The sequence below is a fragment of the Gadus macrocephalus genome, chromosome 21 (assembly GCF_031168955.1).
Source record: "Gadus macrocephalus chromosome 21, ASM3116895v1".
NCBI lineage: Eukaryota > Metazoa > Chordata > Actinopteri > Gadiformes > Gadidae > Gadus > Gadus macrocephalus.
The window spans coordinates 1,968,294-1,990,917 of NC_082402.1; the positions used below are offsets into that span (position 1 = coordinate 1,968,294).

Sequence of the window (22,624 nt, forward strand, 5' to 3'; positions counted from 1 at the left end):
AAACAGTCTGGTCTAGACTGGTCTGGACCAGGTCATGTGCTGGTCTCAGAGGGACTCTCCGCACCTCCTACTCCTCGTACGGAGACCAAGTTTGTAGTTTTTAATTAGTCTCTCATTCTCTGGTTAAGGAGACCATCAGAGGAGGAGGAGCAGGGAGAGAGGAGGAGAAGGAGGAGAGAGGAGGAGGATGAGCAGGGAGAGAGGAGGAGAGAGGAGGAGCAGGGAGAGAGGAGGAGAGAGGAGAGGGGAGAGAGGAGCGAGGAGGAGGAGGACGAGCAGGGAGAGAGGAGGAGTCAGGGAGAGAGGAGGAGGAGGAGAGAGGAGGAGTCAGGGAGAGAGGAGGAGAGAGGAGGAGGAGGAGGAGCAGGGAGAGAGGAGGAGAGAGGAGAGAGGAGGAGAGAGGAGGAGTCAGGGAGAGAGGAGGAGAGAGGAGAGAGGAGGAGTCAGGGAGAGAGGAGGAGAGAGGAGGAGAGGAGAGAGGAGGAGGAGGAGAGAGGAGGAGTCAGGGAGAGAGGAGGAGGAGGAGAGAGGAGGAGTCGGAGAGAGGAGGAGAGAGGAGGAGAGGGGAGAGAGGAGGAGAGAGGAGTCAGGGAGAGAGGAGGAGAGAAGAGAGCAGGAGTCAGAGAGAGGAGGAGTCAGGTAGAGAGGAGATAAAGCGGAGCAGAGAGATGAGAAGAGGAGAACAGAAGAGCAGGTCCGCTCCTCCTCCTCCTCCTCCTCCTCCTCTCCAGCAGCAGGAGGAGGAGATCACATGATCAGTTGTTCCACGACTTGCGGTTTTCCCCTTTGCTGCGGCTGGCCCCGCCCCCTTCTCCTTTAGCCAATGCGGTGAGAGCAGCCAGGTTGGGGCTGGATCCCGATAGGTTGGCGCCGCGGCGCTGTGGGCGGCGCCGTTTGACCCGGGTGACCCGGTCGGGCCGCACCAGCATGCCGTAACCGTGGTTACAGAGGAAGTAGCGCCGCCCGGCAACGGAGCCGTCGTTCTTCCCTGCAGAGAGCGTAAAATACACAGAACTTATAATGTATACTGTAGTACTTATAATGTATACTGTAGTACTTATAATGTGTAGTACTTATAATGTTTACTGTACTATTTATAATGTATAATGTATACTGTAGTACTTATAATGTATAGTGTATTATTTATAATGTATACAGTAGTACTTATAATGTAGTACTTATAATCTGTAGTGTAGTATTTATAATGTATACAGTAGTACTTATAATACGTACTAGTATTAATAATACAATAGTATTTATCGGAAAGGTAGAGCTGTTCTACAGTAGAGTACACGTTCTTCACTAGACGTTCTACAGTACACATTCTACAGTACACGTTCTACAGTACACGTTCTACAGTAGACGTTCTGCAGTACACGTTCTACAGTAGACGTTCTACAGTAGAGTGGTTCTACAGTAGACGCTCTACAGTAGACGCTCTACAGTAGAGTGGTTCTACAGTAGACGTTCTACAGTAGACGTCTTACAGTAGAGCTGTTCTGCAGTAGACGTTCTACAGTAGAGCGGTTCTATAGTAGACGCTCTACAGTAGAGATGTTCTGCAGTAGACGCTCTACAGTAGAGTGGTTCTACAGTAAAGTGGTTCTACAGTAAAGTGGTTCTACAGTAGACGCTCTACAGTAGAGTGGTTCTACAGTAGACGCTCTGCAGTAGACGCTCTACAGTAGAGTGGTTCTACAGTAGACGCTCTACACAGTAGACGTTCTACAGTAGAGTGGTTCTACAGTAGACGCTCTACAGTAGACGCTCTACAGTAGAGTGGTTCTACAGTAGAGATGTTCTGCAGTAGACGCTCTACAGTAGAGTGGTTCTACAGTAGACGTTCTACAGTAGAGTGGTTCTATAGTAGACGCTCTACAGTAGAGTGGCTCTACAGTAGACGCTCTACAGTGGAGTTGTTCTACAGTAGAGTGGTTCTACAGTAGACGCTCTACAGTAGAGTGGTTCTACAGTAGAGTGGTTCTGCAGTAGACGCTCTAACAGTAGAGTGGTTCTAGAGTACACGTTCTACAGCAGACGTTCTACAGTAGACGCTCTACAGTAGAGTGGTTCTACAGTAGAGTGGTTCTACAGTAGACGCTCTACAGTAGAGATGTTCTACAGCAGAGTGGTTCTGCAGTAGACGCTCTACAGTAGAGTGGTTCTACAGTAGAGTGGTTCTACAGTAGACGCTCTACAGTAGAGTGGTTCTACAGTAGAGTGGTTCTACAGTAGAGACGTTCTACAGTAGAGCGGTCTTTCACTAGATGTTGCAGGCCGCGTGGAGCAGTAGAACTTCGGGGGTACCTGCGGGGACCTCCAGCTCCACCCCGATCCAGACCCCGTCGGCGAAGTCCGTCTGGCCCACGTAGCGGACCGTCCCCGTCTTATTGGTCCCCACCGCCACATACTCCCCTTCCTTCAGCCAATCAGGGACCGGCGTGGCGCTTCTGGTCCCGCCTGCGTCCTCAGAGTCTGAGATTATTTCCAGCCTATCCATTGGCTCGGGGAGGGTAAGCCCCGCCCCCGGGCTGAGCTCCTCCTCCTTGAGGACCGGCTGGAAGGACTTGAGGTCGGAGGACTTCAGCTTCTGGACCTTCTGGATCTTAAAGGGGCTGGTGGCCCCGACGGGCCCCGGGACAGGGGCCCCCGCCTGGGCCACGAGGAGACCAGGACCAGGACCAGGACCAGGACCAGGGGTCTGGGGACCAGGGGCAGGGATCTGGGTCTGGGTCTTGGGACCAGGGGCAGGGGTCTGGGTCTTGGGACCAGGGGCAGGGGTCTGGGGGGGACCAGGAGCCGGGGTCTGGGGACCAGGACCAGGACCAGGGGTCTGGGTGTTGGGACTAGGACCAGAGGTCTGGGTCTGAGGACCAGGGACAGAGGCCTGGGCTGGAGCTGGGGAGCAGGCCGGGTCTGGGGGGGAGGGGTCCTTGGTCTGGGAGGGCGGGGCTGGTTCTTCAGGGTCTACAGGGTCCTGGTCCTGGTCCTGGTCCAGCGCCGGGGTAAAGGTCAGGACGGGGATGGGACCAGAGTAACTCTCTACTGGTTCTGCTGGTTCCTGCTCGTCTGGTTCCGATGGGGTCCGGGTCATTGTTGGGTCCTGAGGTTCCTGAAGCCCCTCCCCCAGGTCCACCAGGGGCGGAGCTGGTTCTGGGTCCACCTGGTCCAGAGCTGGGTCTGGGTCCACCTGGTCCAGAGCTGGTTCTGGGTCCACCTGGTCCAGAGCTGGTACTGGGTCCAGGTCTACAGGAGGAGGTGAAGAGGAGGAGGTGGAGAAGGAGGCAGATTCTGCCTGCATCAATCGTTCTGCTGAGGACGCTTCTGATTGGTTGTTCTCAAGGACCGGGGCTTCTGATTGGGTGTTCTCCAGGACCGGGGCTTCTGATTGGGTGTTCTCCAGGACCGGGGCTTCTGATTGGGTGTTCTCCAGGACCGGGGCTTCTGATTGGTTGTTCTCAATGACCGGGGCTTCTGATTGGTTGTCCTCCTGGTCTGAGGATCCTGATTGGTTGTCCCCCTGCTCTGAGGATCCTGATTGGTTGACCCCCTGCTTTGAGGGTTGTGATTGGTTGACCTCCTGGTCTGAGGATCCTGATTGGTTGTCCTCCTGGTCTGAGGATCCTGATTGGTTGTCCTCCTGGTCTGAGGGTCCTGATTGGTTGTCCTCCTGGTCTGAGGGTTCTGATTGGTTGTCCTCCTGGTCTGAGGGTTCTGATTGGTTGTCCTCCTGCTCTGAGGATCCTGATTGGTTGTCCTCCTGGTCTAAGGGTCCTGATTGGGTGACCCCCTGCTCTGGTGGTTCTGTCAGAACCTGCGGTTCCAGACCAGATGATGTCACCTGATCTCCACCGAATGGCTCCGTCACCTCACTCACTTCCTGTTCGTCTGAGCCGGGCTCCGATTGGTCGGGCGGTCGGAGGGACTGAAGGAAGGCTTTGGAGGGGGAGGAGGAGGTGGGCGGGGCCTCCGGGTGCTCGGCCTCGTTGCCTAGCAACGGGGGGAGGTCCCAGCTCAGCGTGTAGACGTCCGACAGCGTCGCCGTGGAGATGCTGGTGGATGCGTAGCCGCTGGAGGATTGGCTGAGGGGGCTGTGGGCGGAGTCCTTCGTCTCCGGGACGACGGGGGGCGGGAGGGGCCTGGACACGGAGGCAGCCTCCGGTTGGTCCTCCGGTGGGAGGGTGTGCGGGGCGGGAACCTGTTTCCATGACAACGCCAGCGTTAGGGTCGACCCGGGGGGGGGGGAACATCGCCACGACGTTAGCTCATGAATCACAGCGACCTCCCGGCTACACTCACATTCATTCAGCAGACGCTTTTCCCAAAAGTCGTCTGACAATAAGTACATTGGTCAGAAGAAGGAGAAACAACAATATATCGCTGTCGGTAATGGAAGGTTGTTCAGAGAACCAAGTGCCAAGACCGAACAATCACTAGGTTAACCCATTCCCCGTAGACAACCAAGACCGCTAGGGTAAGGCGCTTCACACAATGCACAATGAAGTACTATTTTTAAGTGCAAGGACGTAAAACATACAATAAGTGTGTAAGAGGGGTGGGCTGGGGGGGGGGGGGTGGGGGAGGCTATGCAGTTCCAGGGGAACCCGTGAGTCTTTTGGGGAGGCTGGGGAGCGACTCTGCAGTCCCTGTGGTGGTAGCATGGCGCTAGCTGCTAGCTAGCTCGCAGTGAGGGCACTTACTGCGGGGGTCTGGCCGAGGGACTCGTCCACACTGGCGGACTGGACCATGATGGTGGGAACCGCCTGGGAGAACATCACACAACACCAGGTTACCTTCTGCCGCCTCACAGAGAGACTGTATGCTGCTGGGATAGTTGATACATGATCATACTATGGATAGTATGATCTTTCTAATGGCGGAAATGTCCCATCTCTATTATTAATTTCTCTTCTAAAGCACTCTATCGTTATGAATGACTATTGATATTATCCATAATTAACTACATTATCATCAGGATTATAATTGTGTCCCTTAAAACAAAGCAGGATATGAACTCGGACAGGATATGGACTCTGGTGGGCGGGGCTTGAAGGGTTTACTACCTGCTGATTGGCTGGCATCTCCTCTCTATCATCAGGTACCAGGAAGTTGAGCAGCTTGGGAACCGCCTTGCCTGGAGGAGAGGAGGAGAGAGGAGGAGTAGAGAGGAGGAGTTAGAGAGGAGGAGTTAGGGAGGAGGAGTTAGAGAGGAGGAGTAAAGAGGAGGAGTTAGAGAGGAGGAGTTAGAGAGGAGGAGGAGAGAGGAGGAGGAGCAGAGAGGAGAGAGGAGGAGTTAGAGAGGAGGAGGAGAGAGGAGGAGGAGAGAGGAGGAGCAGAGAGGAGGAGTTAGAGAGGAGGAGGAGAGAGGAGGAGTTAGAGAGGAGGAGGAGAGAGGAGGAGTTAGAGAGGAGGAGTTAGGGAGGAGTTAGAGAGGAGGAGTTAGAGAGGAGGAGCAGAGAGGAGGAGTAAAGAGGAGGAGTTAGAGAGGAGGAGTTAGAGAGGAGGAGGAGAGAGGAGGAGGAGCAGAGAGGAGAGAGGAGGAGTTAGAGAGGAGGAGGAGAGAGGAGGAGGAGAGAGGAGGAGAGAGGAGGAGGAGAGAGGAGGAGCAGAGAGGAGGAGTTAGAGAGGAGGAGGAGAGAGGAGGAGTTAGAGAGGAGGAGGAGAGAGGAGGAGTTAGAGAGGAGGAGGAGAGAGGAGGAGTTAGAGAGAGGAGGAGGAGTTAGAGAGGAGGAGTTAGAGAGCAGAGAGGAGAGAGGAGGAGGAAATGGAGTGAGAGGTTTGAGGGGTACTGACCTGTATTTGGGTGGAGGAGGGTGGGGTTTGGGGGGTACTGACCTGTATTTTGGTGGAGGAGGGTGGGGTTTGGGTGCAGGGTCTGGGAGGCGGAGCTCGGTAGAGTCCGTCGTGAGCTTGGAGACGCAGAGAAGAGGTCCTGGTGGCTCTCCCAACCCTGAGGAACACCACCCGTTACAACACTCTGGGGCTACACCTGTGGTAGAGCTACACCTGGAGCTCCGCTATACCTGTGGCAGAGCTACACCTGGAGCTACGCTACACCTGGAGCTCCGCTACACCTGTGGTAGAGCTACACCTGGAGCTCTGCTACACCTGTGGTAGAGCTACAACTGGAGCTTTGCTACACCTGGAGCTACGCTACTCCTGGAGCTACGCTACACCTGTGGCAGAGGTACACCTGAAGCTACGCTACAACTGTAGCTACGTTACACCTGTGGTAGAGCTACACCTGAAGCTATGCTACACCTGGAGATATGCTACAGCTGAAGATACGCTACAGCTGTGGTAGAGCTACACCTGGAGCTACGCTACAACTGACTGTAGCTACGTAACATCTGTGGTAGAGTTACACCTGGAGCTACGTTACACCTGTAGCTACGTTACACCTGTAGCGTTACACCTGTAGCTACGTTACACCTGTAGCTACGTTACACCTGTAGCTGCGTTACACCTGTAGCTGCGTTACACCTGTAGCGTTACACCAGTAGCTGCGTTACACCTGTAGCTACGTACACCTGTAGCATTACACCTGTAGCTATGTTACACCTGTAGCTACGTTACACCTGTAGCTGCGTTACACCTGTAGCTGCGTTACACCTTCAGCGTTACACCTGTAGCTGCGTTTCACCTTCAGCGTTACACCTGTCCCTCTAACAGACTGTGTCTCTCCACCTTTAGAGTGTAACGAGGGTCGGAGCCCTAGAACAGAACCCGGCTGCAGGTGGAGGTGATCTCACCTTGATGTTGTTGAGGCGGTTAGTGGAGCCATAGAGATCCAGACAGCTAGCAGACAGCTGGCCAGGGTAGTTAGTTAGCATTGGTTAGCATTAGTAGATAGACATTAGCTAGACATTAGTTAGTATTTTCCTGAGTTAGTTGGTTAATGGTATGGAGGTGGGTTAGTGTAATTAACTCACCTGGTTGACGATGGGGGAGCTGAGATAGCGTCTGGGAGACCCTTTAACGGCTAACTGCTCCTTTACAGCTACCTCCTACACACACACACACACACACACACACACACACACACACACACACACACACACACACACACACACACACACACACACACACACACACACACACACACACACACACACACACACACACACACACACACACTTGTAGAAAGAGTATTCTGACTGTGTGTACAGGTGTGCATTTGTACAGGGGTGTGTGTGTGTGTGTGTGTGTGTGTGTGTGTGTGTGTGTGTGTGTGTGTGTGTGTGTGTGTGTGTGTATCTACAGGTGAATATGAGTTTGTGTGTACAGGTCTGTGTGTGTGTACAGGTCTTTGTGTACTTGTGTGTGTGAACAGGTGTTTCTGTGTGTGTACAGGTGTGTGTGTGTGTGTGTGTACAGGCGTGTGTGTATGTACTGGTGGGTGTGTGCGTATGTGTACACAGGTGTGTCTGTGTGTGTCTGTGTGTGTGTGTGTGTGTGTGCGTGTGCAGGTGTGTGTACCTGTCGAAGGCGGTCCAAGGCGAGGATGTTCTCGACCGCCAGGACGCTGCGCAGGTACTTCTCAATGGCCGCCTCACTGGCCTCTGATTGGCTGTCGTCCATGCTAGCAGCTAGCCGGGCTAGCATCTCCCGGTCCTCCGGCCCCTGGATCTCCTGCGCAGGGAGAGCACAACACACCCCCACTTAGGATCACCGGACACGGAGAGGTCGGAGGTCGGAGGTAACCATGGCGAAGGAGGACTGACCCCGGGGATGTTGGACACAACCTCAAAGGTCACGCCGCAGCCCGGGATGGAGCTGCGCTGGGACACCCTCCGCAGCAGGCTCTTGGCGAAACCCTGGAGAACATCACGGAGAGAACGTAGAGAACATGAGGAACGTAGAGAACGTGAGGAACGTAGAGAACGTGAGGAGCGTAGAGAACGTGAGGAACGTATAGCACATGTAGAGCGCATAGAACGTATAAAACATATAGAACGTAAATAACATATATATGATGTAGAATGTAGAGGGTATAGAACGTAAAAAACGAATAGAACGTATCGAACATTATGTTCGATACGAACATAATGTGTTCTAACTAACTTTTTTTTTTAAAGTTAGTTTAAAGCCAATAGAACGTATAGAATGTCAATAACAGATATCATATAGAATGTATAGAGCGCATAGAATGAACAATACGTATAGAACGCATAGAACATACATAACATATAGAATGTAAAGAACGCATAATAATAATAATAATAATAATAATGGATTGAATTTATATAGCGCTTTTCTAGACACTCAAAGACGCTGTTTTACAGTGAACGGGGAACCTCACTAACCACCACCAGTGTGTAGCACCAACACGGGTGAAGCACGGCAGCCAATCGCCGCCAGAACGCTCACCACACACCAGCATGAGGTGGAGAGTGAGGGAATTAATGAGTCAGCCAATTATACAGGAGGATGATTAGGGGGCCGGATTGAATGAGCCTGGTTGGAACAGGACACCGGGGAAACCCCTACTCTTTACGATCAGTGCCATGGGATCTTTTATGACCAAAGTGAGTCAGAACCTCGGTTTTACGTCTCCTTCGAAGGACGGCACCTTCCACAGCACAGTGTCCCCGTCACTGCACTGGGGCATCGGGATTGATGAGTAAGGGGGCCAGAGGGAAGAGTGCCACCTATAGGCCACCACCCGACACCACTTACAGCACCTGGTATTCCCAGGCGGTCTCCCATCCCGGTACTAACCAGGCCCGACCCTGCTTAGCTTCCGAGATCAGACGAGATCGGGCGTGTTCAGGGTGGTATGGCTGCCTTGAGACCATAGACCGTATAGAATGTACATAAGAGATCGTATAGAACGTATAGAACATGCAAAGCATACAGAACGTATAGGAAGTACAGAACGTATAGAAAGTACAGAAGGTATAGAACATACAGAGCATACAGAACCTATAGAACGTATAGAACATACAGAGCATACAGAACCTATAGAACGTATAGAACATACAGAGCATACAGAACCTATAGAACGTATAGAACATACAGAGCATACAGAACCTATAGAACGTATAGAACATACAGAGCATACTGAACATACAGAACGTACAGAACGTATAGAACGTATAGAACATACAGAACCCATACAACACTCAGGACCTGTAGAGCGAGCGGACCCACCTGCCGGCCGTTGACGGCCACACAGAGCCGTTTGCGCAGCACCAGCTGCATGCGGGCCGGGTGGCTGAGCTGCACCACCGCCCTCAGCGTGAGGTACACCCTCTGGTCCGCGGGCCCCGCCCGGCTCAGCGCCGCGCAGTCGTGGACCGTCGAGTCCCAGGAAGCCTCCGCCGTCGCCTAGGAGACCGGCGGGGGAGGAGCGTTATGGGATGTCCTCAGATAGACACTGACTTATAACTAACCAACCCACTATCTAACCAACCCACTATCTAACCTATCGACTATCTAACCAACCCACTATCTAACCTATCGCCTATCTAAACAACCCACTATCTAACCTATCGACTATCTAACCAACTAACCAACCCACTATCTAACCTATCGACTATTTAACCAACTAACCAACCCACACACTATCTAACCAACCCACTATCTAACCTATCGACTATATAACCAACCCACTAACTAACCAACTAACCAACCCACTATCTAACCAACTAAACAACCAACTATCTTACTAATCCACTATCTTTCCAGCTAACCAACCCACTATCTAACTTATCGACTAACTAACAAACTATTTAACTAATCAGTAGACTATGTAACGTGATCTGACTAAGCCCCTCCCTCCCCAGCTGACCCCTCCCTCCCCAGGTGGGCGGGGTCAGCTGGCCACCCCTCCCTCCCCCCCTCCAGCTGACCGCCCCTCCCTCCCCAGGTGGGCGGGGCCAGCTGACCGCCCCTCCCTCCCCAGGTGGGCGGGGCCAGCTGACAGCCCCTCCCTCCCCAGGTGGGCGAGGCCAGCTGACAGCCCCTCCCTCCCCAGGTGGGCGGGGCCAGCTGACAGCCCCTCCCTCCCCAGGTGGGCGGGGCCAGCTGACCGCCCCTCCCTCCCCAGGTGGGCGGGCCCAGCTGGGCGCCCCTCCCTCCCCAGGTGGGCGGGCCCAGCTGGGCGCCCCTCCCTCCCCAGGTGGGCGGGGCCAGCTGACCGCCCCTCCCTCCCCAGGTGGGCGGGGCCAGCTGACCGCCCCTCTCTCCCCAGGTGGGCGGGGCCAGCTGACCGCCCCTCCCTCCCAGGTGGGCGGGGCCAGCTGACCTGGTCGTCATGGTGCCTGACGATGTGGAGGTCGAAGAAGGCGTCCTCGTCCTCCCCGGAGAGCAGCGCGTCCTGCCCCCCCGCCAGGCTGGGGGACAGGCTGTCCTGGAAGTCATCCGCTGGGGGGGAGACAGGACATTAGGACAGACAGCTAGAGAGACAGACAGCTAGAGAGACAGACAGCTAGACAGACAGACAGATGACAGACAGACAGCTACAGAGACAGACAGCTAGAGAGACAGACAGATAGCTAGAGAGACAGACAGACAGACAGAGAGACAGACAGACAGCTACAGAGACAGACAGACAGACAGCTAGAGAGACAGACAGGGGACAGACAGACAGCTAGAGAGACAGACAGGGGACAGAGACAGACAGACAGCTAAGAAGGAAAGACAGATGGCAGACAACAGGAGGACAGACAGCCATAGAGACAGACAGACAGATGGCAGACAACAGGAGGACAGACAGACAGCTATAGAGACAGACAGACAGACAGAGAGCTAGAGAGACAGACAGCTAGAGACACAGACAGACAGAGGGACGGTGGGGGGCGTACCACTGAGGTCCAGGAAGAGGACCGGGACGTGGGTCTCCATCCCCGGGACCGGAACCCTGGAACACAAGAGGGTCAGGGGTCAGGGGTCAGGAGTCAGGGTGACTGTTAGAGGTCAGGGGTTAGAGGTCAGGGGTCAAGGTGACTCGGTTAGAGGTCAGGGGTCAGGGAGACTCTGTTAGAGATCAGGGGTTAGAGGTCAAAGGTCAGGGGTAAGAGGTCAGGGAGACTGTGTCAGGGGTCAGAGGTCAGGGGTCACCTCTGGGCGGGCGCCCCCGGGATGCCGCTGCCCTCGGCGGGGACCAGCACGGCGTTCCTCTCCTCCGTCAGCGTGAGGCGGCCCTCCAGGAGCTGGGCCTCACGCTCCACGTCCTCCTCACACTTATCTACACACACACACACACACACACACACACACACACACACACACACACACACACACACACACACACACACACACACACACACACACACACACACACACACACACACACACACAGAGCGCACATACACACACACACACAGAGCGCACACACACACAGACAGACACACACACAGAGCGCACACACACACACACACAGAGAGCACACACACACACACACAGTCACACACACACACACACACAGTCACACACACACACACAGAGCGCACACACACACAGACAGACACACACACAGAGCGCACACACACACACACACACACAGAGCGCATACACACACAGACAGACACACACACACACACACACACACACACAGAGAGCGCACACACACACACACACACAGAGCGCACACACACACACACAAACACACACGCACACACACAGAGCGCGCACACACACAGAGCGCACACACACACACAGCGCACACACACAGAGCAAACAGATACACACACAAACACACAGAGCGCACGCGCACACACACAGACACACAAACACACACACACAGCGCACAGAAACACACAAACACAGAGAGCGCACACAGACACACGCACACACACGCGTTGAAACAACATGAAAAACAAAGATACAATTCCCATCATAAGTCGTTATTGTGCGCCTCATTGGTTTGCAGAGTTTAGGTTGTTTCCCCAAACATATGAACATTTCCTACATCAGAACGCAGCGTGGTGACACGGTGACATCCCATAATCACCTGGTTTGGAGACCACCTTCTGGAGGTGCTGGTCCAGATACTCCTGTCGCTTCGTAACCGTCGCCAACCACTGCTCCCGCATCCTCTCCAGATCTATCTCCTGCTCACACACACACACACACACACACACACACACACACACACACACACACACACACACACACACACACACACACACACACACACACACACACACACACACACACACACACACACACACACACACACGTGTAATCTCTCTATTAGGTTACCATAGCAACTGTTGTCAGTAGGTAGACATAATCATCTCATCTTCTCACCTGGTAGCTGTCCATCTCCTCCTCTTCATCCTGCAACACACAACCACAGCTGATGAAACCACAGGCAATCAAACCACAGACGATCAGATCACAGCCAATCAAACCACAGCCGATAAAACCACAGGCAATCAAACCACAGACGATCAGATCACAGCCAATCAAACCACAGCTGATGAAACCACAGGCAATCAAACCACAGGCAATCAAACCACAGCCAATCAGATCACAGCCAATCCAACCACAGCCAATCAAACCACAGCCAATCAGATCGCAGCCGATCAGATCACAGCCAATTAAACCACAGCCTATTAAACCACAGCCAATCAAACCACAGCCAATCAAACCACAGCAAATCAAACCACAGCAAATCAAACCACAGCCAATTAAACCACAGCCAATTAAACCACAGCCAATTAGATCACAGCCTATCAAATGGGACCTATTGAAACTTGGGTGTTTGGTGTCCTCACCCATTGTGATTGGTTGCCTCTTGGGGGGCGTGTCTTGCGGACCTGGACGTCTCCGATGGCGATGGAGTGGATGGAGGCGGCGATGAGGGGCATGGTCCCGGACTCGGGGACCCCCCGCACCTCCACACACACCCGGCGGGACTGACCCTAAACACACACACACACACACACACACACACACACACACACACACACACACACACAGATTATAGATACACATTATAGACATACAAGGCTCAACTGAGCATAAACACACACACATTAAATACACACATTATATAAACACACACACGGCGAGACTGAACCTAAATACACACGCACACACACATTATACGAATAGACACCAACACATTATCTACACATACAGCCCCCCCCCCCCCCCCCCCCCCGAGGCCTTGCCCCCACCTGCTGCAGCTGGTAGACCCCCCCTGTGGCCACGTCCCGGGCTGGGAGCACCTCCACCGGGCTGAAGACCCCCACCTCGCTGAGCTCCATCACCTGGACCCACAGCTGGAGACGACGGGTCACCTCCATCCACCTGGACGGACACACACACACACACACACACACACACACACACACACACACACACACACACACACACACACACACACACACACACACACACACACACACACACACACACACACACACACACACACTTACTTTACTTGACTGTAGAGGAGAGACAGACAGACAGAGGAGCAAACTGACAGGCAGACAGATGGACAGGCAGACAGATGGACAGACAGACAGACAGACAGACAGACAGACGGGCAGACAGACAGAGGAGCAGACAGACAGACGGGCAGCCGGACCTCTCTCTGAGCGAGCGCGTCTTGGCCTGGATGACCTCCAGGTCCCAGAGGGCCAGGTTCCTGCGGTGGTGGAGCAGCTTGTGGCCGTACACCTCGATGGCCACCGCCCCGTCCGCCAGGAACTCCACCAGCTCCTCCGTCACGCTCACCGTCAGCCTCTGAACACACACACACACACACACACACACACACACACACACACACACACACACACACACACACACACACACACACACACACACACACACACACACACACACACACACACACACACGGCGGAGTTAGACAAAAAAGAAGGAGTAACACACATCAGGATGGAGTTATACACACCCACAGAGCCCACCCGACTCCGCACCCCACCCTGACCCTGACCCCTAACCCCTGACCCCTCCTGACCCACCTCGGTGCTGTCGAACACCACGGTGCAGTGGGGGTCCTTGGCCCCGGGGGGCCCCTGCAGCTCCAGCTCGGGGGTGATGTACAGGGGCTGCTCCTGGCCCCAGAAGCGGTACTGGCAGAACACGAAGTTGGACAGGTGGCGGGGCAGCCCGGTGGCCTGCAGGATCCTCACCTGGGGGGGGGCAGAGGTCACCGGGGGGGGGGGGGGGTCAGAGGTCAGCGGGAGAGGTCAGAGGTAGAGCTGGGCGATTAATCGATTTTTTATCTTAATTCAAATTGAATGGTCAATAAATCGTTTTTATTTAAATGAAAATGAAAAATGAAATGAAAAAAAGTAAAATGTCAACATGGCGGCATGCGCTGAAAAAAAGGTGAGCGTGTAGAGTTTGCCTAAAGTCTGTGGCAACCAAATGTTGCTTTTGTTAATCATTGTTAATCTTCAAATGAAATCCAAATTTAAAAAGTATATACATTTGTCATTTATCGAAAAAAAAAAAAGAGATTAAAATCGAAAATCGGGTTTGGTTTGAAAAAAATCGAAGATTAAATTTTTAGGCCAAATCTTCCAGCCCTAGTCAGAGGTCAGCGGGAGGACCTACTCTCTTCCTGTCTCACAGGAAGCCAAGTACTTACATTGGAGGAAGTGTGATACTGTTATTGCACGTTCTTCGTGATAAATAATGAAACTATTACCATTATAAAAATGTCATTAAAACACATTATTGATGCACCACCAAGACCCTCTCACCACGCAGGTGAGGGTGCGCTCCGGGGGGTCGGAGTCCGTCTGGGGCGGGTCGGGGGGGTCCTCAGAGCCACGACACACCTCCACGTGTAACCGGCCCGACACCTACACACACACACACACACACACACACACACACACACACACAGTACAGAACACACAAGCAGACACACAAACAGTTAAAACAATAAGTACATTGGAACCAGAATCTGGTTGGTATGAGTCTGTCTCTCTAGACCCTGGACTAAGGACCCAGAACCAATCAAGTCTGCGAGGTAGAAACCCTGCTCCTATTGGTCCAGGACGTTGTTGTGGCAGCCACAGGACCCAGCCCACACACCTCCCCCTTGTGGTTGATGATGGGTACTGCATAGCGACCTCCGCACACACACACCTCCCCCTTCTGGTTGATGATGGGTACTGCACCCCCACACACACACACACCTCCCCCTTCTGGTTGATGATGAGTACTGCACCCCCACACACACACACACACACACACACACCTCCCCCTTCTGGTTGATGATGAGTACTGCATAGCCCCGCCCCCCTTACACACCTCCCCCTTCTGGTTGATGATGGGTACTGCGTAGCCCCGCCCCCCCTTACACACCTCCCCCTTCTGGTTGATGATGGGTACTGCATACTGAAGCCGCACGTCGTGGAACAGGCAGGACAGGAACACGTTGGCCACGCCCACCAGGCTGTGGTTCTCCTGCTCGTCGAAGAACGGGTCCGCCCGCCGGAAGTACGACCGCGTCACCTGGGGCACACACAGGAAGTGACGTCACTGACCCGTCACACTCACACACAGGAAGTGACAACACAGACCCGTCACATACACACACAAACAGGAAGTGACAACACTGAACCGTCTCTCACACACACACACACACACACACACACACACACACACACACACACACACACACACACACACACACACACACACACACACACACACACACACACACACACACACACACACACACAGGGTGTCCCTGCGGTTGCTAGGCGGCGGTGCTCACGCTGGTGTCCTCCTGGCAGTCCTTCCACTCCTGGTACAGGTCCTTCATGTCCAGCAGCCGGTTCTCCATCTTCTCCAGGGACCAGATCAGCTTGCCCCGCCCCTTCCTGCGCACCTGCACTGCCGGCTCCGACAGCACCACGTCTCTCTGTGGGGGGGGGGGGAGGGGGGTTGTTAGGGACTCTCAAACATTGAGCGCTGATATCTGCCTTAGGTCCACTCTGGGATCTCTATCCCCCCCCCCCCCCCCCCCCCCCGGGTGTTACAGACGGGCCGGCTGTTACCCTGACAACGTGGGGCTCTAAGAGGAGAGGGGACCGTAACCACGGCGACAGCCTCTGCCTCCGCGTGCTGCACAGGTGCCAGCTAGGGTTCAACCGATGACATCACGGTGCAGACCTGAACCCTGACAGCGTGGGGCAGCTGACCCCTGACCCCTGTGGGGGTGGTACCATGAGGCTGACCCCTGACCCCTGTGGGGGCGGTTCCTTGAGGCTGACCCCTGACCCCTGTGGGGGCAGTTCCTTGAGGCTGACCCCTGACCCCTGTGGGGGTGGTACCTTGAGGCTGACCCCTGGTACCTTGCGGCTGACCCTTGACCCCCTGACCCCCGGTACCTTGCGGTTGGCGTCCAGGTTGGCGGCGGGGATCTGCAGCGTGACCAGGTACTCGGTCTTCTTGCCGAGCTCCTCGGACAGGAAGCCGGCCTCCTGCACCAGCAGCTGGGTCCGCACGATCTGCTCCCGCAGCCGCAGCAGCCCCCGACTCATCATGGCCTCCCTGGAGACACACGCACACACACGCACACGCACACACACACACACACACACGCAGACACACACACACACACAGGGGTAAACACACTCACGCAAACACACACTCACACACACGCATGCACGCACACACGTGCAGGGGTAAACACACTCACGCAAACACACACATACACACACACACACACGGCCATGGTTAAACACACACACACACACACACGGCCAGGGTTAAACACACACACACACGGCCAGGGTTAAACACACACACACACACACACACACGGCCAGGGTTAAACACACACACACACACACACACACACACACACACACACACACACACACACACACACACACACACACACACACACACACACACACACACACACACACACACACACACACACACACCGTCAGTACCATCTCCTGTGGGCGTGGCCCCCCAGGTGAATGACGGACAGATCCTAGCTTCAAGAGCTGCAGCCCGTTGGTGAACCAGGCGCTCTCCATCACCGCAGCGTGATTGGTCCCGAGGTGATCCCCAAGCCCCGCCCCTCACCTGTCCTCGCTCCAGCGCCGCATGCGGGCGAGCGGGGTGCAGGAGGGGGCGGGGCCGGGCTCCAGCAGGGCGCCGCTCCTCTCCGGGGGGAGGTGCTTGCGGAGGTGCTCCAGCTCCTGCTCGTAGAGGAGGCGCTGGCGCTCCAGGGCGCTCCTCTTCTCCTCCTCGTACTGACGGCCCAGCGTCTGCAGCGCCGCGTGGATGGGGTCTGGGGGCGGGGCCAGGGGTGTCACCGCAGCCAATCAGAACCCCCCTCTCTCTCTCTCATATGTTAACTGTCTCATATATGTTAACTGTCTCTCTCTCTCATATATGTTAGCCGTCTCTCTCTCATATATGTTAACTGTCTCTCTCTCTCATATATATTAACTGACCCTCTCTCCCTCTGTTATGTTAACTGTCTCATATATGTTAACTGTCTCTCTCCCTCATACGTTAACTGTCTCTCTCTCCCTCATATATGTTAACTGTCTCTGTCTCATATATGTTAACTGTCTCTCTCTCATATATGTTAACCGTCTCTCTCTCTCATATATGTTAACTGTCTCTCTCTATCATATATGTTAACTGTCTCTCTCTCTCATATATGTTAACTGTCTCTCTCTCTCATATATGTTAGCCGTCTCTCTCTCATATATGTTAACTGTCTCTCTCTCTCATATATATTAACTGACTCTCTCTCCCTCTGATATGTTAACTGTCTCATATATGTTAACTGTCTCTCTCCCTCATACGTTAACTGTCTCTCTCTCCCTCATATATGTTAACTGTCCCTCTCTCATATATGTTAACCGTCTCTCTCTCATATATGTTAACTGTCTCTCTATCATATATATTAACTGTCTCTCTCTCTCAAATGTTAACTGTCTCTCTCTCTGTCTTTAAAATGTGTCTCTCTCTCTCTCTCTCTCTCGCTCACCGTCCTGTCCCATGGTGTTCATCAGGACCTCCGTCTGGGCGAACTCGTATCCGAAGCTCATGTCGCCCGCCCCGTCGCTCGCCTCCTCCGGCCTATCAGAGCTCAGGCCCGCCTTCATGTTGGCCACGCCCTCTTCCTCCCCCTCCCCCTCAGCCCCCACCTGGGACAGGTTCCGGGGCAGGTTGATCCTGAGAGACAGACAGACAGACACAGAGGGAGAGACCAGGTGAGGGACGTCCTCCAGCTGAGGGAACAGCATCTCATCATCACGCCGACCTGCCACTACGGTAACCCTGGTTACGGAGACGGTGACAGGAAGGCCGAACCCGACCGTAACATCTGCTGGTCCCAGTGGCTCCCAGTCAGAGTCCGGGACCCCCGGTTCAACCCGGGGTACGATGTCGTAGGTTGACCCCTGAACCCCACCTGAAGAAGTGGTTGTTGCCCCAGAGGATGCGGTCGCCATGGTGAAGCTGGAGGGGGGCGGAGAGGACCGCTCCGTTCACACACGTCCTGCCGGAGCAAGGAAACAGGAAGAGGTCAGGGGTGAGAGGTCAGAGGTCAGGTGTGAGAGGTCAGAGGTCAGGTGTGAGAGGTCAGAGGTCAGGTGTGAGAGGTCAGGTGTGAGTGGTCAGAGGTCAGGGGTCAGGTGTGAGAGGTCAGAGGTCATGTCGGTCTGGAGGGGGGGGGGGGTCAGTCTTGGGGGTGTACTGTGCGTTGTGGTGGGGGTTCGGGGGGGGGGGTCGGTCTGGGGGGTGGGGTTCAGTCTGGGGGGGGTACCGTGCGTTGCGGTGGGGGGTCAGCACCACCCCGCTCTGGGCCGTGATGTCGATGACACAGTGCGCCGCCTGGATGGCCATCCCACACAGCTGGATGTCCTGGGAGTCTGCCGAGCCCACCCGGGTGTGCTCCTGGACGGGGGAGACGGGGGAGACGGGGGAGACGGGGGAGACGGGGGAGACGGGGGAGACGGGACAGGGGGGAGGCGGGGGACAGAGAGAGATGCTCAGACAGGGGCGTATCTTTGAGTCCAGGGAGACCCCAACAGTAGAACCCAGCTTCCTCATGAACGCGGGCGTGTCTACGTGCGCACCTTGAGGGAGGAGACCAGTTGGGGGGCGGGGTCTGAGGGCGTACCTTGAGGTAGTAGACCAGCAGCTCGTTGAGGGCGGGGTCAGCGTTGAGGTTGACCAGGAAGCAGCGGTCCTCCACCACGCGGATCCCGGAGGACTGCAGCGAGATGCCCAGGCTCTCCAGCTGCCTCTGGCGCTCCTGAGGACGCAGACGCTGAGCTCAGCCACCGGGGGGCGCCACACAGCCACACACTACATAACAGATGATAAAGGGGTGCGTGTGCGTGTGTGTGTGTGTGTGTGTGTGTGTTACCAGGGCGACGGCCTCAGTCTTGGTCAGCTTGTCCTCCCAGGTGACGGTCATCTCCTGGATCAGCTTCTCAGACTCCTCGAGACGGTCCTTCAGCTCCGGAGCCTTCAGGGACTGGAACCCATGACATCACGTTAAAAATCAGGGACTGGAACCCATGACGTCACGTTAAAATCAGGGACTGGAACCCATGACGTCACGTTAAAATCAGGGACTGGAACCCATGACGTCACGTTTAAATTCATGACATAACGTTTAAATCAGGGACTGGAACCCATGACGTCACGTTTAAATTCATGACATAACGTTTAAATCGGGGACTGGAACCCATGACATAACATTTATATCAGGGACTAAAACTCATTACATCAATGTTTAAATCAGGGACTAGATACCACGAGATCACCGTTTAAAATCAGGGACTAGAACCAAGGACGTCACGTTTAAATCAGGGACTGGAACCCATGAATACACTGTAAAACTTCGGCACTCTAACACGTGGTTCAACTCCCGGGTCGTGACCCTCCCCCCCCGGGTCCTGACCTCGGCCTGGGTCAGCTGGTCGCGGAGCTTCTCCACCTCCTCCCGGAGCTCCCTGATGATGCGGGCGTTGGGGTCCTCGTTGACCACGGCGTGGTTCACGATGCTCTTGGCGCGGTCGGCGTAGCGCAGCGTGGACAGCGTCTCCTCGTAGTTGTCCGCCGCCGGGCTCACCGTGGCAACCATCGCCGTGCGGCTGTTGCCGCCCAGACTGTCCTGGGGAGCAGACTCAGGGTTAGACCCGGGCGGAAAGACCGGCTCACACGGACCAGGACCCGGCCTGGACTCAGAGAGCCACCACACGGACCAGGACCCCGGCCTGGACTCAGAGCCACCACACGGACCAGGACCCGGCCTGGACTCAGAGCCACCACACGGACCAGGACCCGGCCTGGACTCAGAGAGCCACCACACGGACCAGGACCCGGCCTGGACTCAGAGCCACCACACAGAGTTGAGACAGGCGAGGACAGGTAAAGGTGAGGCATCTGAGACCGGGGGAGGCTAGACAGGTGGAGGTGACACAGGCGAGACAGGTGGAGGTGACACAGGTGGAGTTGAGACAGGTTAAGTAGAGACAGGCAAAGGGATGGTACTTTGAGCAGCCAGGTGAGGACAGACAGACAGGTAAAGGGGAGACAGGTAAAGGGGCGGTACCTTGACCAACCAGGTGAGGACAGGTGAAGGTAAGACAGGTGGAGGTGAGACAGGTAAAGGTGAGGCAGGTTGCGTAGAGGACAGGTAAAGGTGAGGACAAATAAAGTGGAGACAGGTAAAGGAGAGAGGTAAAGGGGCGGTACCTTGAGCAGCCAGGTGAGGACAGACGGACAGGTAAAGGTGAGACAGGTAAAGGAGAGACAGGTAAAGGAGATACAGGTAAAGGAGAGACAGGTAAAGGTGAGACAGTAAAGGGGCGGTACCTTGAGCAGCCAGGTGAGGACAGACGGACAGGTAAAGGTGAGACAGGTAAAGGAGAGACAGGTAAAGGAGAGACAGGTAAAGGTGAGACAGGTAAAGGTGAGACAGTAAAGGGGCGGTACCTTGAGCAGCCAGGTGAGGACAGAGTCTCTGTAGGGGACGAACTTGTTCTTGTTCTTTCCGGCTCCCTGCTCGGCCAGCGCTGAGATCACCAGACCCAGCGTGCTCAGGGACCTGGGGTCAGGGGTCACAGGGAGCTCTGATTGGCTGACCTGATATCAACTAGACCTCTGATTGGCTGACCTTGGATCAACGAGACCTCTGATTGGCTGAGCTAAGATCAACTACACCTGATTGGCTGAGCTAAGATCAACTAGACCTCTGATTGGCTGAGCTAACATCAACTAGACCTCTGATTGGCTGACCTTGGATCAATTAGACCTCTGATTGGCTGAGCTAAGATCAACTAGACCTCTGATTGGCTGACCTTGGATGAACTAGACCTCTGATTGGCTGAGCTAAGATCAACTACACCTGATTGGCTGAGCTAAGATCAACTTGACCTCGGATTGGCTGACCTTGGATCAACTAGGCATCTGATTGGCTGAACTAAGATCAACGAGACCTCTGATAGGCTGACCTGAGGTCCCCTACAGCGGATTGGCCGAGGCCTACCTGTTGATGTTGCTCCCCTCCTTCAGCCTCTCGCCCGCCGCCCCGGTCTTGGCGGCTCGCTCGCTGCCGGCGAGGTCCACCAGGCTGAGCTTGCTCACCTTCTCTCCCTGAGTCTGGAGACACATGAACACCAAGCAGACTGTAGGGTCAGACAACACTGGACCGGCTGCACGCTGCAGGCCTCAGACAGCACACAGCCGGAGGGACACTGGACACAGTGTGGCTAACATTATTTATACTGCACCTTTCTGTACGCGTCTGTGGGTGTGTTACCCTGATGTTACCCTGAAGTTTGTGTGTGTGTGTGTGTGTGTGTGTGTGTGTGTGTGTGTGTGTGTGTGTGTGTGTGTGTGTGTGTGTGTGTGTGTGTGTGTGTGTGTGTGTGTGTGTGTGTGTGTGTGTGTGTGTGTGTTACCCCGGTGGTGCGGTCCGTCAGGGTGTGTGTGAGGATGAGGTTGAACACTCCGTGGGAGCGGCTGCTCTCCTCGTTCATGTTGGTCGCTGCCACCGTGCGCGACTTGTTCCCCTCCGACATCAGGGACTCCACGTCCTGGCAGGAAGTGACATCACAGCGGTCACCCACTGCCCGCACCTGCCCCCCCGCGGTCCTAAACTACGAGGCCTGAGCTGAGGGGGGAGGGAGGGGGAGGGAGGGAGGAGGGGGGACTCACCTTATAGCAGGCTACAGCCAGGGGGGAGGGAGAGAGGGGAGGAGGGGGGGAGGGGGGGAGGGAGGGAGGGAGGAGGAGGGGGGGGGCTCACCTTATAGCAGGCTACAGCGAGGCGTGAGAGCCCGTCCACATAGGGCCCATCACACTGTGCTCCCTCACCCTGAGGCCTGACGACTCCTGGGGGGGGGAGGGAGGGGGGGGGGAAGAGAGAGAGAGGAGAGAGAGAAGAGAGAGAGAGAGAGAGAGAGAGAGAGAGAGAGAGAGAGAGAGAGAGAGAGAGAGAGAGAGAGAGAGAGAGAGAGACAGAGAGAGAGAGAGACAGAGAGACAGAGAGACAGAGAGACAGAGAGAGACAGATTTGTACTCATTATACTTATGCTCCAGATGGTTATTGAAATACACTTTCAAATTGTCATTTGGCAGTTATGCCACAGACTCCACGACCTAGTGAGAGTAATGCACAACATTTAAGACTATT

The 22,624-nt window shown here is 54.9% G+C and overlaps 1 protein-coding gene and 1 non-coding gene across 2 annotated transcripts in view; both read right to left on the reverse strand.

The window, feature by feature from the left end:
* Positions 1 to 627: 627 nt before the first annotated feature.
* The window catches only part of LOC132450305 (kinesin-like protein KIF13B), a 23,241-nt gene continuing 1,244 nt past the window's right edge, over positions 628 to 22,624 (reverse strand). The window contains 35 exon segments of the mRNA XM_060042385.1: positions 628 to 988; positions 2,308 to 4,198; positions 4,701 to 4,763; positions 5,064 to 5,134; positions 5,836 to 5,950; positions 6,753 to 6,809; positions 6,933 to 7,007; positions 7,480 to 7,632; positions 7,725 to 7,817; positions 9,154 to 9,330; positions 10,250 to 10,368; positions 10,809 to 10,864; positions 11,065 to 11,191; positions 11,957 to 12,056; positions 12,256 to 12,285; positions 12,726 to 12,872; positions 13,131 to 13,263; positions 13,544 to 13,701; positions 13,944 to 14,114; positions 14,691 to 14,792; positions 15,301 to 15,450; positions 15,716 to 15,862; positions 16,332 to 16,494; positions 17,041 to 17,248; positions 17,960 to 18,147; positions 18,386 to 18,472; positions 18,740 to 18,870; positions 19,097 to 19,231; positions 19,346 to 19,456; positions 19,886 to 20,098; positions 20,923 to 21,034; positions 21,476 to 21,588; positions 21,891 to 22,025; positions 22,238 to 22,287; positions 22,290 to 22,323. Coding sequence (XP_059898368.1) covers positions 756 to 988; positions 2,308 to 4,198; positions 4,701 to 4,763; positions 5,064 to 5,134; positions 5,836 to 5,950; positions 6,753 to 6,809; positions 6,933 to 7,007; positions 7,480 to 7,632; positions 7,725 to 7,817; positions 9,154 to 9,330; positions 10,250 to 10,368; positions 10,809 to 10,864; positions 11,065 to 11,191; positions 11,957 to 12,056; positions 12,256 to 12,285; positions 12,726 to 12,872; positions 13,131 to 13,263; positions 13,544 to 13,701; positions 13,944 to 14,114; positions 14,691 to 14,792; positions 15,301 to 15,450; positions 15,716 to 15,862; positions 16,332 to 16,494; positions 17,041 to 17,248; positions 17,960 to 18,147; positions 18,386 to 18,472; positions 18,740 to 18,870; positions 19,097 to 19,231; positions 19,346 to 19,456; positions 19,886 to 20,098; positions 20,923 to 21,034; positions 21,476 to 21,588; positions 21,891 to 22,025; positions 22,238 to 22,287; positions 22,290 to 22,323 — 6,048 coding nt within the window. The 3' untranslated portion in view covers positions 628 to 755.
* On the reverse strand, positions 8,673 to 8,791 carry LOC132450469 (5S ribosomal RNA). Its single transcript, XR_009523853.1, has one exon. It is a non-coding gene; the product is annotated as a 5S ribosomal RNA (ribosomal RNA).